Source organism: Tyto alba, unplaced genomic scaffold, assembly GCF_018691265.1.
Source record: "Tyto alba isolate M040663 unplaced genomic scaffold, T.alba_DEE_v4.0 Super-Scaffold_8, whole genome shotgun sequence".
NCBI lineage: Eukaryota > Metazoa > Chordata > Aves > Strigiformes > Tytonidae > Tyto > Tyto alba.
The window spans coordinates 9700082-9714642 of NW_024881329.1; the positions used below are offsets into that span (position 1 = coordinate 9700082).

Below are 14561 nucleotides of genomic sequence, written 5' to 3' on the forward strand. Positions count from 1 at the left end.
TATTCTAGGTCACAGTTGCATGTTACCTTATTGGAGCAGTTGTGTTTTCCAGTTTCCACCATGACTTAGGAGGGTTCAGATATCGGCACCACAGCTCCCAGTCAAACCCCTGTGCTGAGAGGGGATACTCCTCTATTTCAAAATTATCATACTTAATATTATCAAATGATGGAGAAATGACTCTCTTTCTGTTTTCTTTTATCCTAGTAAGCACTGGTTCAGCCCTAAAAAAATAATGTGCAGAGTATGTCAGTAGAAGCATAGCACAGATGGAAATCATAGAATCATAGAACAGTTTGGGTTTGAAAAGTCCTTTAAAGGTTATCTAGTCCAACTCTCCAAATTAATAGCAGCCTATACTGTATATTTCAGAAGGGGCAAAGTCTACAGCTGTTACCCACTCAGAGCTCCCTTTGCTTTGAGATGGAGTTTTGACAGAGGAGGATATGCCCCTAAATAACACACTGCAATATTTTATCTAGGATGCCCTATTATTAACCTTGATGTTAGCTGGTGAATATGATAGTGCATTCACACCCTTGCTACCAAGTAACGATAACTTCAGGCTCTCAGTATGATCAAGGACATCAAGATCAGAGTTAATAATAGATCTATCCTAGGGACAGAAGATCCTGCCTTTTTACCATCTTTTTTACTGAAGAAGCAACAGAGATATTAAATCCAGACTGAACAAGTTAAAATACATGGTTTTGGTTATGTGCTACTTTTGCACAGAGCAACAACCTCAGAGCGCCAAAATCACACTTCTTTGTTTACACTGTAGAACATAAAAGAAACATAATATTTTTTATTAATAGAAAATAAACACATTACAAATACATTTTTTCATGCTTGTGTCCATGATTGTGTCAGAATCTTCATTAAAACGATCAGAATGCTAACTCACCCTCTATGTGCAAGGGAAACACCATTCAGTAATTTATAAACACTGCTTGGAAAAGGTGTCTTGCTCAGAGAAATTCAGGGAGACACATACCATCCCACATTGAATTCCACATGGGCATCAAAGAGTGCAACTACTGGTGCTGTGGCTACTCTCCATCCACTAACTCGAGATCGAATCAGCCCCTCTTGTTTGCTGTGTCGAACAACCTTGATGAAACCAGGCTTATGGGCATTCACTTCATCAACATATTTCTTCAGTTTCTCCTTGAGTTCTTCTGTGGAAAGGAAAGAATTAGATGTTAACAAGAAATATCTCAACAACATAAAAGCCTGTTCTTTCAGCAAAACAGGAGTCTTTACACATAGAAATACTCCCTTCTGATTTAACTACTCAGAATTCTCAAATAGTCAAGTCTAAAAGGAGGCAAACAAAAAGTAGAAGGACCATAAATTAGATAATAATAAAAAATTCCAAGCGTAACTATTTAGCCAGCATGATTGACATGAGAATCCTGCCACTGTTTAACATTAACATGCCACAAAATAAAGCACTCAATCATGAAGTACCATAGCTACATAAATGCATATTGTTACTGTAGTATCTATTTCCAGAAAAATATGTCCAAGCATGGTTCATGAACTTTATTTACCAATATTTTAAGGAAAAATATAAGAAAAAAAAATTATTTATCCTTTTTCTATTTTTCTTTTTAAACTTCAACAACTCCATTCTATCTCTGCTAAAAAGTTTAATGACTTCTGCTCTTTTCTCAGCAGAACAAAGACCAGTAAAAGTACTGGAGAAGAATCATTCCTGACTAAAATATGGTAAGTTTTACATCAACAGCTATCATATCTCTGGTTTAAAGACCACTGAATGAGAAAATCCAATATGTAGAGCTGAATTATGCTGTTCACTATTATTATTAAATGAAAACACACTGTTCACTATTAATCCTTATTAGCATTGCTATGTTCTATTCGTGTTATGGTACCACTCAGAATTCCCTTGCTGTTATTAAGTTCCCTTTCTTAGAAATCTCTCCACAAATTCAGAAATTCTTTTGATGTGATGCAGAATAATAGCTTCTCAACATAATAAACCAACCACTCTGGGAACTGGTCACCTCAGTCAGATCTGGACAAACATGTACAACTAGGATGCTTAATGCTACAGAAAATTAAAAGCAAGCACACTTTATTAGCCACATCAAAGGTTCACGTTTTGAAAGGAAGTGGGTGTGTCCTCTCTTAGGCTGACAAAGAGGAACAGAGCTGTTTCACAAGGGGTCCTTGAATCTAAAGAGTTACAACGCATATGACCTTAGTGGGCCCACTTCTCTAAGGATATGGAGGAAAGAACAATATGGTCAAGTACAAAGATTGCTTAAATTCATCCCTCTTTGTAAAGACTCTCAGGTAGCCACCAGACATGATGCTCTTGCAGCTGGTTACACTGGCATTGCAGAACTGTGCATGTCATATACCTTCAGGTAAATGAACTCTCACAGAAGTGAGAGAATAACAAAGAAAAGAGCTGATACTTACAGTTTTTTATAAAGAAAAATAATAGAAAGGAAATAATCTGATGACCATGTCCATCACAGTACTTAAACTGCAGCTATATTTTAGGAATGGACTCAATATATTCCTAGAATTTTCCACATTATATTGTCAGTATCTATCCAAATTGTTTATCTATGACTGTATCACCTTAAATAAACATTATAAGGCACTTACACACATAGCATAGAGCACTATTCTATTTTGTATTAGATTTGCTGCGTATTGATCAATATACTTTTCTTTATAAAGTCAAAAAATTATATTCAGGTTTTCTGTCATGCTTGTGCAAAGCCACATGTTCTTATTGTTCATCCCCTAACACCAGAGATCTGTAGCAAACACAAAACTATCAAACCAACCACTAGCTAACAACAGCACTTGAAATTCAAAAGAAGGCATTTACGTTACTGAAATTGTGCCCACCTAAAAATAGTGCAAAACAGTTCTCTATTCCCCAAATGTAACACTCTGGAGGGTGAATATCAAAAAATGAAGATCAAAGCTTTGTTCTCGGCATAAGTGGCTGTTCATAGCTTTGCAATACCAGGAAGCTTTATTTGCTACAACGATGTGGCATCACCACTGGATATAAAATATATAAAAGGAAAGCAGGCTCTAATAAAGGACTTGAAAATCCGTACCCTTGATAGAGTCACTGTTCTCTCAATCACCTTCATTTTAGCAGGTGTGCTAATGTGGACTGACTTTATAAGCTTGAGTAAAACCAAAATCTTTTTCATATCTAGTTGTAGTACAGAAATAGGTGGAACTGGAACAGAACCCAAATACTGGATTGCCACCAACACGACTTCAGATGCACATTATAGCTGTGACATTTACTAGGCAGTAAGCACTTCTAGTTTTCTGGTTACACTGCAGCTTTTTGCAAGTGAAGTGAAAGGTCTGAGAATCTCAGGGGAACCTTGGAGGCTTATCCATGGTCAGTCAGCATGGAGGAATCCTTCCCTGGACTTCAGTATCAGTCTCAGGAGGTTGAGGAAAGTACTGCATTTTAGCTAATATTCAATACCGGCACACAAGCAGTGATTTACTCTGTAGCATGTTCACAGGAGACAAAGCAGCATTTCCCAGTTAGGTATTTTCTAGCCTTTGTTATTTAAAACAGATTAGCCTCGTTTTGCAAAGGCAGAGTGCTGAGCAGAGCATTATGTGCACCCTTTGCCCTACAAAACCTATGGGGCAGACTCTCCCAGAAGAAAAGTTAAGTCTACTAAAACGAAAACTGTATCATTTTTACTCAGGCACAGGACACAACAGACATATAAATGAAGCTAAAAAAGTCACTATTTTGGGAAGAACATGAAAGATGCCCTAGCAGGATACTTAAGTCAGTTTTTTTCACGCATTCCACATTTTCTTGAATTTTACATGCGAAATCTGAGTTCAATTGCCTTTGACAGTTTTAGAGCACCCTGCCCAACTGGACTGAATGATGGGACTCTTCCTCTAGAACTGATCATACACTCTGTGATGGCACTGATGGTCTTCAGCAATATATTTTTAACCCATGCTCTGTTTTTTTCCACCTCAGATATGTTGCCTGAATAATAAACAGTCCTTTTCATTAATTATTGTGCTTCACTGCTTTATGCCACCATAGGGAGAAGAAAGGGAATGAGCAAATGTGTCATCTTCAATACACTGTTGATTCGGTTTCTAATTATGGAAACAAACAGGCTTATAAAGATAGATGCGTTTGCCTTTCAGCACAGAATCTCTCAAATAAGGACTCCATTTGACTAAGCTGAATGAGTATCTGCAGTCAGAGAGAAAGAGCAGCCATATATGGAATGGGAAAACGGTGCCGATCTGGCACTTGGAAATGTTGCGCTCTACCACCTGCCTCTGTATGGTACAGATGTCTGGAGAGCACAGCACTACTCTCCTCATAAATGTAGAAAACATAATTAATGTGCCATAATTATGTTTAATATTAACATAATCAAGTTCTAATAGTTCTAAGAGGCTGTTTGCTTGTTTTTAACAAATCCACAAAGATTTTGTTTGTGAAGACTCCCTATTCAGCATGACAAAGCAGTGCTAAAGAATTCATGCAACTTTGCCTTCTTAGGAAGGGGCAGAAGCAGGGAAGGACGAAGGCAGAGAGCATAAGAGTCAGAAGGCATCAGCCATCCCACAGCTACAGAGATTATATGTGAAGGGATAATTCAGTTAATGAAAATCCCTTCACAAGGCATATTCCTCTCAGGACATGGTTTGAGAGAATGGTGGCTTGAGAGAGGCCCTAGCAATGCAACTGCTCTCCTTGCAATACTGCGGCTTGCTTGGCTTGTCCTAGCTCAGAGGTGCAATCTGGACCACTGTCCTGCCTCCTCTTTGCACGCTGGGGGGACATTGTAGAAGGCCACACAATACAGCAAAAGTTTCTCATATATGCCCCAGAGAACTCCTCAGAAAGAAAACCATCTACAGATCATCATGCCCTTCATCCAGGCGCAGGCAAGTGGCCTATGCTTTGTATGGCACTACCCTCCCTAAATTGGGAAGTTATCAGGCTAGATGCTAAGTGATGTAAGGTGCCTTAGCCCCTTACTCCACAGTCGTACAGCAGCTGTGGATCTATCCTCAGACTTCAAATTTTAAAGTTGTTGATACAAGCAGTGTTTTAATAAATAATAAATTACTGCCTCATATTCACAGAGAAGTAGCTTAAACAAGAGTTAAATAAGTTTTACTTTCAGTAAATTTCATGCATTAATGCACTCCCATTCTGAGTGCTTAAATGAGTCCTCACATCTCTCTGAACAATTACATTTATGAAGTCTGACACTCATGCCTTGCTGAGACAGATGCATTTTACTGACTTTTAAAAACTCTTCTTAGCTGTAAGTTTGCCAACAGAGCTAAAATAATAAATAAATAAAAGATCTCTTATAACTTTATGCATTTTCTAAAGCCTAAAAGTCTCTGCTGACTTCAGTGCAGCACAATGCACGCTAGATGTTATTTCCATCTCTGCAAGCTCTGTGCTTTTACCTTTAAGGAAAAATTTATTTCCATGTCAAAAGCCCAGGAATTACCATGTTCCCCTCTTTAACCTTAGCACTTGAGACAAACATGGTTTCTTTTATTGTAAAGGGAAATAAATTATTCTTAAATACAGAATGAGGTTTAACGTAACAGTTGTCCTCCCTGTGCCAGAAATTGTAGATTGACACATTATAGAAAAGGGCAAAATTCTGCTAATTCATTATTTTTATGCTCTAGCTTTGTGTGTTCATTGAGCTGCCTAGAAGGCACACTGGTCCCCAGGTAAAGAACCACGCTGGATATCTTCCTGGATCATAGAGGACACTTTTAAAAGAAAATCATTACAGCAGCTGCACGGATACAGTGGAGCTGCTGCCTGTCTCAGAGCCAAGAGATCACTGGCCAGTTTGTTCCTGGCGAGTATCCCAGGGCCTTCCTGAGTGCCCTGTGCAGTAGGTCAGAATGGGATCCACTGCCTTGCACCAAGGCAAAACAGCCAACTGGCAGAGCACAAGAAGTCAGTACACCATGATTGCTGCTGCCATGCTAGAAGCATCTCATTAGGCATATCTTGTTTCTGCATGAAAGGCAAGTAAATTGGCAAAAAGACAGAATTCGCACAAACCAATTAACTTTAAACCAAGATTTTTCCATCCTCTTTATCTGATTATTTGTGGCCCAAAGTCTTAGGAACAGGAAGATCTGCTTTTCCACTCTTCCAATAACAATTTTATAGCCTTTAGGAAAACAAAATGTATTAACATAGCTAATTTTGTTTCTGTCAAAAAAAAAGAATGCCTGTTATACCAGGTTTGCTGCAAAAAACCCCCAACCCTCTCTTTCCTTTCAGTCACTCTGTAGGTATACAACCTGAATTCGTGTAATAACTTGAATTCATGGCAGCAGCAAGGCATGTAAGAAAAACAGTTTGCTGCACTTTATCTAATAGTCTTACACACTGAATTACTTATTTTGTATGCAGCTCAGTGCTTCACGATTTTTATTTTCTTTTCCTCTGGCCCCTTATCTTTCATGCTCAAGTGACCACCTCTCATCTCTGTAGCAGAAGCAGATAATTCCAAATGGAAAATATTTATAACCAGATAGAGGCATGTCGTTCGTAATGCACATGTGTACATAGAATGTTTGTAACAGAGGGCAACAATGCACAAACTGATAACGAAGGATTGCTGTGCACATGTATTTAATAACCTCATGTTATCTGGTAATAGATAAATCACCCAAGGGAAATTACCAACATGATGCAAGGAATTGATTTGGACAGACCTCAAAAACAAAAAACCAATATAGTCCTTTTCCTCCATTGCTATAGCTAATTTATATTGTTGACAAAGATGCATAAACTAATCTCAGAAGTTCAGGCTATCCACATGTAAAGCCAGATAGCATAATGAACTTTCACAGTCACAACCTTTGCATTCAGCAATCCAAAGTCTCAGCTGCTGTCACACCTCCCCAGGTCTATTAAGATAAATGAGGCTATAACAATTCATTCCAGCTCACATCTTGGACTACAAACCAAGGATTTCTTTAACCTCGCACATGAACAGCACCTTTCTCCCACAAGGGCAGAAAAAATACATTTCCCCTCTCAGCCCCTAACACACAACACACTCCTTCAATTGCCCAGGAGAATCTGGTACAGAGGTGTGGGAAGCACACATTGTGTTCAAAGGGTTCGATGAGGGCTGCTGTGATCCCCTCACAAACTTCATGTCTATGCATTGAAAGAGCTTCGGAGGACACTTCACTGATTCCTCTTGCTGGCTGTAAGGTCCTGGGAATCTGACAGCATGATAACCATGTATAAGCAAATTCCACTTCAAACAGTAATCAGTAAACTAGCATACCTCCCAACACAAAACACAAAACCATCCTCCAGACCATTAAGTCCTACCCAGAAATACTGCTGCACCTTAATAAATCCCAACAGTATGAGAAGAACAACAAAAATATTATTTTGGAAACTGTGACACTGGGACATCTGAACACCATGTTATGGAGGAGGGGGGATATACTGGATAAATAAATATTTCATCTGGTAATTTTTCTTAGCATTAGTCTCTTGTAGTAATGTATTTGTAATAAGGGCTGTAAATCCCTTTTATTTCCTTTTTATTATTTATTGAGTACTGTCAAAGACAGTACTCAATTTCTGCCCTAAGATGCATACTGTCAGAAGTATCGCTGAGCCCACTTTCTAGCAGGCGAGCGTCTTGAAACACTTGGCAAGACAGAGAAATAAATTGAGATGTTAGATGAATCTGCAAGGTCACACTGGAAGTTGCAGAAGGGCAGGAATAGAACCTGGGTCTCCCAAATCCCAGGGCAGCACATGAACACTGTAGGATTTCCCTGAGGCTGCAATTCTGCAGTTTGAACCATGGCCCATATGGAGCCCAGAGAACTCAGTGCAGATGCAAGAGCTCATCCACATCACTGGATCAGGATTAAGAGGCAGCTGACATCCAGAGCTTTTGTTAATGTCAACAGAAATACATGTCAATAAAGGAATTAAACACAGCCCTTCCGTTCTGCTAATGATGTGAGAGACTGGCGTGCTTACCTCTGAGTACAGAGTACAACTTACTAAAGGTAAGTGCTAACATCAGGAGTGGAAAAGACATCTGCCCTCGGGTTAACATTCCTTAGAGCTCTGTAATGAATTTAAGCGTATGCAGCAAGGCAGGACTAGTAAGAAAAGCACAAAGTGTCTTTCCTTAGATTACAAAATTCCCAGATTATAAAGTTCACAACTGACAATAAAAGCCAGTTGGGTGTGTTTGTGCTTATAGCAACGAGCATGCAAACGCAAGCTAGAAGTAGAACAGGGACTTTCCAAGCACTGCCAATAGTTACCAACTGCCACACAAACAACAAAGCAAGGGTACAGAGGCTGCTACATATCTCTTCATGGCAACACCTAGAACACTTTCAACAGAAACGTGTTTAAGTCTTCAAAATATCTTTTTGATCTATGTGTTTACAGGCCTGTAATTATAAAACATTAATAGTTCCACTCAACTTTCTGATTGCTGGATGCTTGAGTTAATCTCAGCAGGAACACTATTGCGCTCTGGTTTACTGTGTATGACTGCTTCCCATCTTGGGACTGTTACTGGATATATTACGGCTACAACAATGTGATCACAACCATGGTTAAACCTGGTCAGGAACAAGCACTATCACCGAAATCAGATAGTCATATCACATCTGATAAAAGAATGACTTCTGATGTTTATTTGGATACAATAGTTTTAGAAAGGGGCCATAAAGTGAGAAGTACACAAGCACCAAAACCATGCACTAGAGCTCACACAGTGAATATAATACACTGCTAAAATAACCACTGCCAAAATTATGAGCTCATAATTTCACTTCTTGGTGTTCCTGGACTCATTTGTAAAATGACCTTTAAATGTTAAAGAGAAGTGCCTGAGAAATGCATTCTAGTCCCAGCTGGATGGCAGCTGTTTCCAGTAATTCAAGTGCCTTTTTTTTTTTCAATATACAGTATTTAATTCTAATCTATTTCTTGAACATTTATGGAACAGAAAAATCACTATTCAGAAAAAGAAACTAAATGCCTGAACAGAGCCAGAGCAGACTATAAATCTAGAAAATACAAACAAAAGAGCACATTAGAAATACTCTGTATTTCTATAACCATAAGACGCAGCAAGCCGCTTGCTGTACTGTAAACTTGATAAATAATCATGACTCCAAGAAACAGCATGGCAGTTCATGTTATGATAACAGATTTGTAAGGAAAAGGAAACTGCCAGTTAAAACACAATAGTCCAAGTGTAACTACTTTATTTCTGGAGTGTATTCAGAGGAAATCAGTCACATAAATTGCATTAAAAATGGAATATGCAAATATCCAGGTAGAAATGTATGGAATAGAGCTGCTTAAATTCTTCTCTGGATCAAAACTCTCTTTAACAGAAAGGAAGTTGAGAATAGGACTGTAAAAGAAAGAGGAAACAGAAAGAAATCACAGATTTCTTCTGGTTGAAAGGGACCTCTGCAATACCAGCCTTGACTCAAACCAGGTCCAGTTAAACAAGATAAAGTAACATTTACCATTAAAGAGTTATTTAAAAGACTGCCAGAGAGCATTAGAAGGTAGGGTTTGGTTTTAATAAATAGGACTTAGCATTGCATGACACATTGTTTTTTTATTAAAATCTTACTTTATATCAGAAATTATAATCCAGCTTCATACTCATTGCATAGAATTACTTCATTGGGAGCAAACCAGTAATTAGCATGCACCAAACCTGATGATACTGTGAGAGCATCCTTGAGGGTCAGGACAGCAATAACACTATTTCTCCTTTTGAGATCTCACTGTACAAATCAAACTGCAGTTAAGGAAAAAAAGAAAACAAATGACAAAACACCTTTTGGGGTCCATTTTTTTTAACCTCACCCAAATGTACAGCTACCAGCTCTTCTTTTGAATGAATGACTCTTACTCTACCAGACAACTCTTACACGTAAGATGCAAAGTGTTCCGTCCATATTCCAGGTCAGAAACACTGATTTCTTGACCACCTGTCTGTGATAATGTTGTGTGTGACCTGCTATTATCTTCTCCTTTCAAAGGTGGACTGCCACTTGCAGAAGAATGCAATTCACCACAGCAATAGTAATGCAGCATCCAGTACACCAAGGAAAAAATACAACCTGCCTGGACAGGAGGGTTCTTTTCAACAGATGGGATAAATTCACAAGCAGTACTTGTTTTTACATCAGCAGAGCTGCATTCACAGAATATGTTTCTGTTAACAGACATAATTTAAAAGAAAAAAAAGCAAACTATAACAATATGTGCAGTTTTTATTAATTGTTCTAATGAATACTACGTTGCTGGTAACGCAAACATGAACAGAACAGATAATACCACTTGCACGTAAAAATTTTGCAGTGTGAAATACTGATTATCACTGAAGTCAATGAGAATTTTCAGAAAAAACTCTTACATATCCAGGCCCTGAACGCAACATCATACATGGTATCATAGCAAGTGTGAGTTATAATTAGCCCCTGTAAAATCCAGCTCTCACATGACCTCATATTATACTATATTGTCTTGAAAAATTCTGCCAAAACCAATGTATTACATCGCACATCCAGAGCCTGCTAACCCAGCGTAAAAAGAAGGAGCAAGACCTATCCTATCACCTACCATGCAAGTAAAGAGCAGCCTTCAGTGTGCATTTTCACTACAATTCTAGGAGGAATGTCACCTCAAAGACCATTGTCAAGTTAATTTGGGACAATCTGGTAGGTATCTACTGTGCTGTTAAATCAGAAGTTTTAATTCATATCATTTGAATAACTTGGAAGTTACAACTTCTCCTTCTTGAAACTTCCTAAAAATATGTACAAAAGCCAAACAGTTCTTACTCCTTTAAAGCACCCATTCAAACCAGAAATGATTTGGTTTGAACACCATAAGAGTTGCAGTATTTCTATCTAAAGACAGAAACTGTTTTTTTTCAGAGAATCAACTATGTACATATTCAAATTAAAGCAATAAATTCTGGCTTGCTTCTTTCCCAGCATATTTGATTACTCTTTAGGAGTAACAGTGTTGGGACTGTGCCTTTTGGTAGCTGCAGGAAACCTCTAAATCCAGCATATATGATCTCCATAAGGACTGCTTATTATAATAATGTATCATCCACTGCTTTCTAAAAATCCCAAACTCCAAGTCTTAAGAGAACATAGTAGCATACAATTTGTATCTTTAGATGAAATATATGAGCATGCAACAAAGTATCCCAAGCCTTTCATCAGTGACTAGAAAATTTCTCTGTAGGCATCACAATCTATCCATTAGTTTTAAAGAAATGTTTGGGATTTAATTGTTACATTAAAATTATTGTTCATACTGCCTTTTGTATCAGAAACATGTGAGGGACAGTAGCAGCAACCTTCATGTTTTCTGAATAAAAGGCAAGGCATTAAAAATAACTCAGGCAGTAACTTGAAACTAAAATTCATAATACCATTTCAAGTCACAATACAGGAAGAGCATTGTTACTACCACCCTACTGTAGACTGGGAAAGATCTGGTTAAACCCTGCTTAATTTGGAGTATGTTATTTTAAAACTGAAGTATGTTAATCTGGATATTAGGATGCCTTCCATCAGGGTAGACGCCTTGACTGCATAAAACACACACATGGAAGAACACACACCAGCCTTGCCTTTCCTGCTCCCTGGAAACAACCAGCAGTAGTGTCAGCATTTTTTGACATTATAAGCAGTGAAAGTGTCTTTTCTCTGTGCTGAGAAAGGCCAGAATTCCACCAACCAGCACTCCCTCCTGGAATTACACCTGAGTAAGCATCCAAGGCTAAGGTGACTGGGCTGCTCCAGGTTTCTGCTTTACACTGCAGATGGCTGGAACCACCAGGGAAGGACAGTACCTGCTCCAGTCTACGGGAAGCAGGCTGGGCTACTGGTTCAAGTTCCCATCTTGTCAACAAAAGCAGAGCTGGTTGGCACTGGCTGAGAAACCCATGAGGAAACAAACACACAGCACTTCTGGACCTGCTACCTGGGATTCAGCAGGTAGGGGTCCTCTCAATCGGCCACGCACCAACACCCGACACTGCTGCATGCAGCAGCTTGTGAGATGCTAAGGATAACGGTCACAGAAAATGGGCTGAAATCAAAAGCATAAACTGGACACTGAAATTACTTAGATCTTGGGAGATCCCACTAAAGAAAATTTTCATAGGTGAAAACAATGCCTAAATTTAACAAAAATGTTTAAAAAGCTTCTTACATTTTTTTTCATTGAGTATTATGCAAACAAGAGCCCAAAAGAGTATTATGGAATTACAGTTTCTCTTACTAATATTTAGATATATTACAACAGGTTTGTTCAATGTTTGTGTTCTGGTAAAGATTACATTAATTGTAGTTTGTTTCTCATTATTTTTTGTCATTTAATTGTAGCTCTTCACTTAAAAATTTACACTCTAAAGCAACGCTTTAACACCTGTAGTCAAAGCAGAGAGACTCTTGGGACCCATCAGCCACTGCCCAGTAAGTACAACTCATGATGTGCCAAACTTACTGTTCACATGGAAAACTACTCACACAGGCATTTGTATCTAGGCCCTCCCCTACCACATTTTTCAGATAACTTCATTGTCTCAATAAATGTAGCAAATTTAAATGACTTCGTGAAGAGCTCCCAGCATAATTTTTATTGACATTATTATTTATTATACACATTATACTTATGAATCCTGACATTTATATAAAATTTTGCTTGGGAATTTTAAGGTCTTTTCCAGGAGATCTTTTTCCAAAGGACTGTTAGCATGAAGAAAGCACTGTCTGTATCTCACTTAGCTAGCTGTGATGTGTTCTACAGCACTGTAACCTATCAGACTCCATTTGTTATATTCAAAGGCTTGAAACTATCATCTCAATTCTTCCAGTATAACATTTGACCTTTCATTGTGAATAATGATTTTGCACAGATACAAGCCAATTTCCCTTGGACTAGATTTTGATTTGCAATGATTTGCAATTTGATTTGCAGTATATATCCACGCTTTTCAGAACAGTTACTTTCTGACTTCTCAGATTTAAACCTTTTAGCATCTTCAAAAGAATGTTTCTTGCACAGCTGAATTTTGTAATGAAATTTCATGATTAAATTCTCTTCAACTATGAGAATTAAATATCTACCTTGTCTGCACATTGCAATATGTTGTATTGAAGATCACTTGACAACTTCAGTGGGTTATGATCTCATTTTCCTATATGGCGTTTATCTTCATTAACCTTAGAGGGTTATTATACAGCTATATTCTTATTATTATGTCACAGGGGGAGATTGCTCCAGAAGGTAGGAAACTCAGAGTTATGGTTAATAACCAAGTCTTTAAAATCCTGAGGCCATATTTATTCTACAGAAATTTTGGTGATCTTTCCAAAGCTCAAAAAACTTCGGACATGGGTGTCTCAGAAAGCTTAACAGCAAAAAGCTCCTCAAGGTACATGACTCTTCCATGTTCAAGGGCCTCACATCACCCCACTTTCTAAATCTGCCCTGATATGAGAAGTTACAAATGTGTAAATTATACTACTCTACATGGCAAACATAACTCTTTCCAACATAGGTTGTATGGCTAAGTGGTCTAAACAAACTGCAAGTTACCATAAAACTTATGTGATGTTATGTGAGTTGGACTAAAAAAGGTACATGAATGTCACACAGCCAACCAGCCTGATGCATTACCCCGAGTTCTCACTGTCTGTCACCAACACTGAAGATTATAATTATAGCCACCGTATCACACTGGGAGATTACAAGTTAGATCAAAATAACACAGACATTATGGACTCTGCCTTGACATGAACCAGCAGGTTACATTTCATCTGGGCAAATCAAAGGAGATGCTGCCTTAATAGTCACTGGCCTACTAGCAGGGGCTAGCTGCTATTTCTATCTGTAATGCACCAAAAAAAGGTCTATATAATAACACATCTACTTACTAAAGTTAGGGTATAATCACAACCTGATTTATCACCCTGCAAATCTTTGCCTTTGAATAGAAAAGTGACCCAGCTTTATACAGTCCTTGACTACTTGCATTCTGCACAATACTTCCATCGAAGAAGTTTATATACTCCTCAGAAGAACTATTTGCAAAGTTGTTGTCAAAGGAACTGGAAGGGTTTGCTACCAGGGCTACATTTGCAGCTCATGTGAAGAACCTGAACCACATGCTACAATTCCCATTAGGGAACTCAAACCAGGGAAATAAGAAGAAAGTCCAGTAAATGCCATAAACATGGTAAGACAAAATGCTTGAAGAAGTAATCAAGAAGTGGTCACAGTTCAAATACTACAAACTGGAGACTAGTGAAATATTCCTGTCTTTCACCACATACAAATAAGGGTGGTTAAAACAAAACAGAGAGCTAGTAGGTTTCATAACACCTCTTTGAAAAATGTCAGACTGTTTTTTTTCTCTGTTCAATCATCCAGAAAAACAAAAAATCCCAAACTTACTCCA

At 38.1% G+C, this 14561-nt stretch overlaps 1 protein-coding gene across 4 annotated transcripts in view; it reads right to left on the bottom strand.

The window, feature by feature from the left end:
* The window catches only part of GALNT18 (polypeptide N-acetylgalactosaminyltransferase 18), a 341921-nt gene that overhangs the window by 78897 nt on the left and 248463 nt on the right, over positions 1 to 14561 (bottom strand). For all 4 annotated transcript variants that reach the window (XM_033006955.2, XM_033006952.1, XM_033006951.1 and 1 more), the window contains 2 exons: positions 998 to 1181; positions 27 to 224 (listed from right to left, as the gene is read on the bottom strand). In XM_033006955.2, coding sequence (XP_032862846.1) covers positions 27 to 224; positions 998 to 1181 — 382 coding nt within the window. The remainder of the gene's footprint in view (positions 1 to 26; positions 225 to 997; positions 1182 to 14561) is intronic.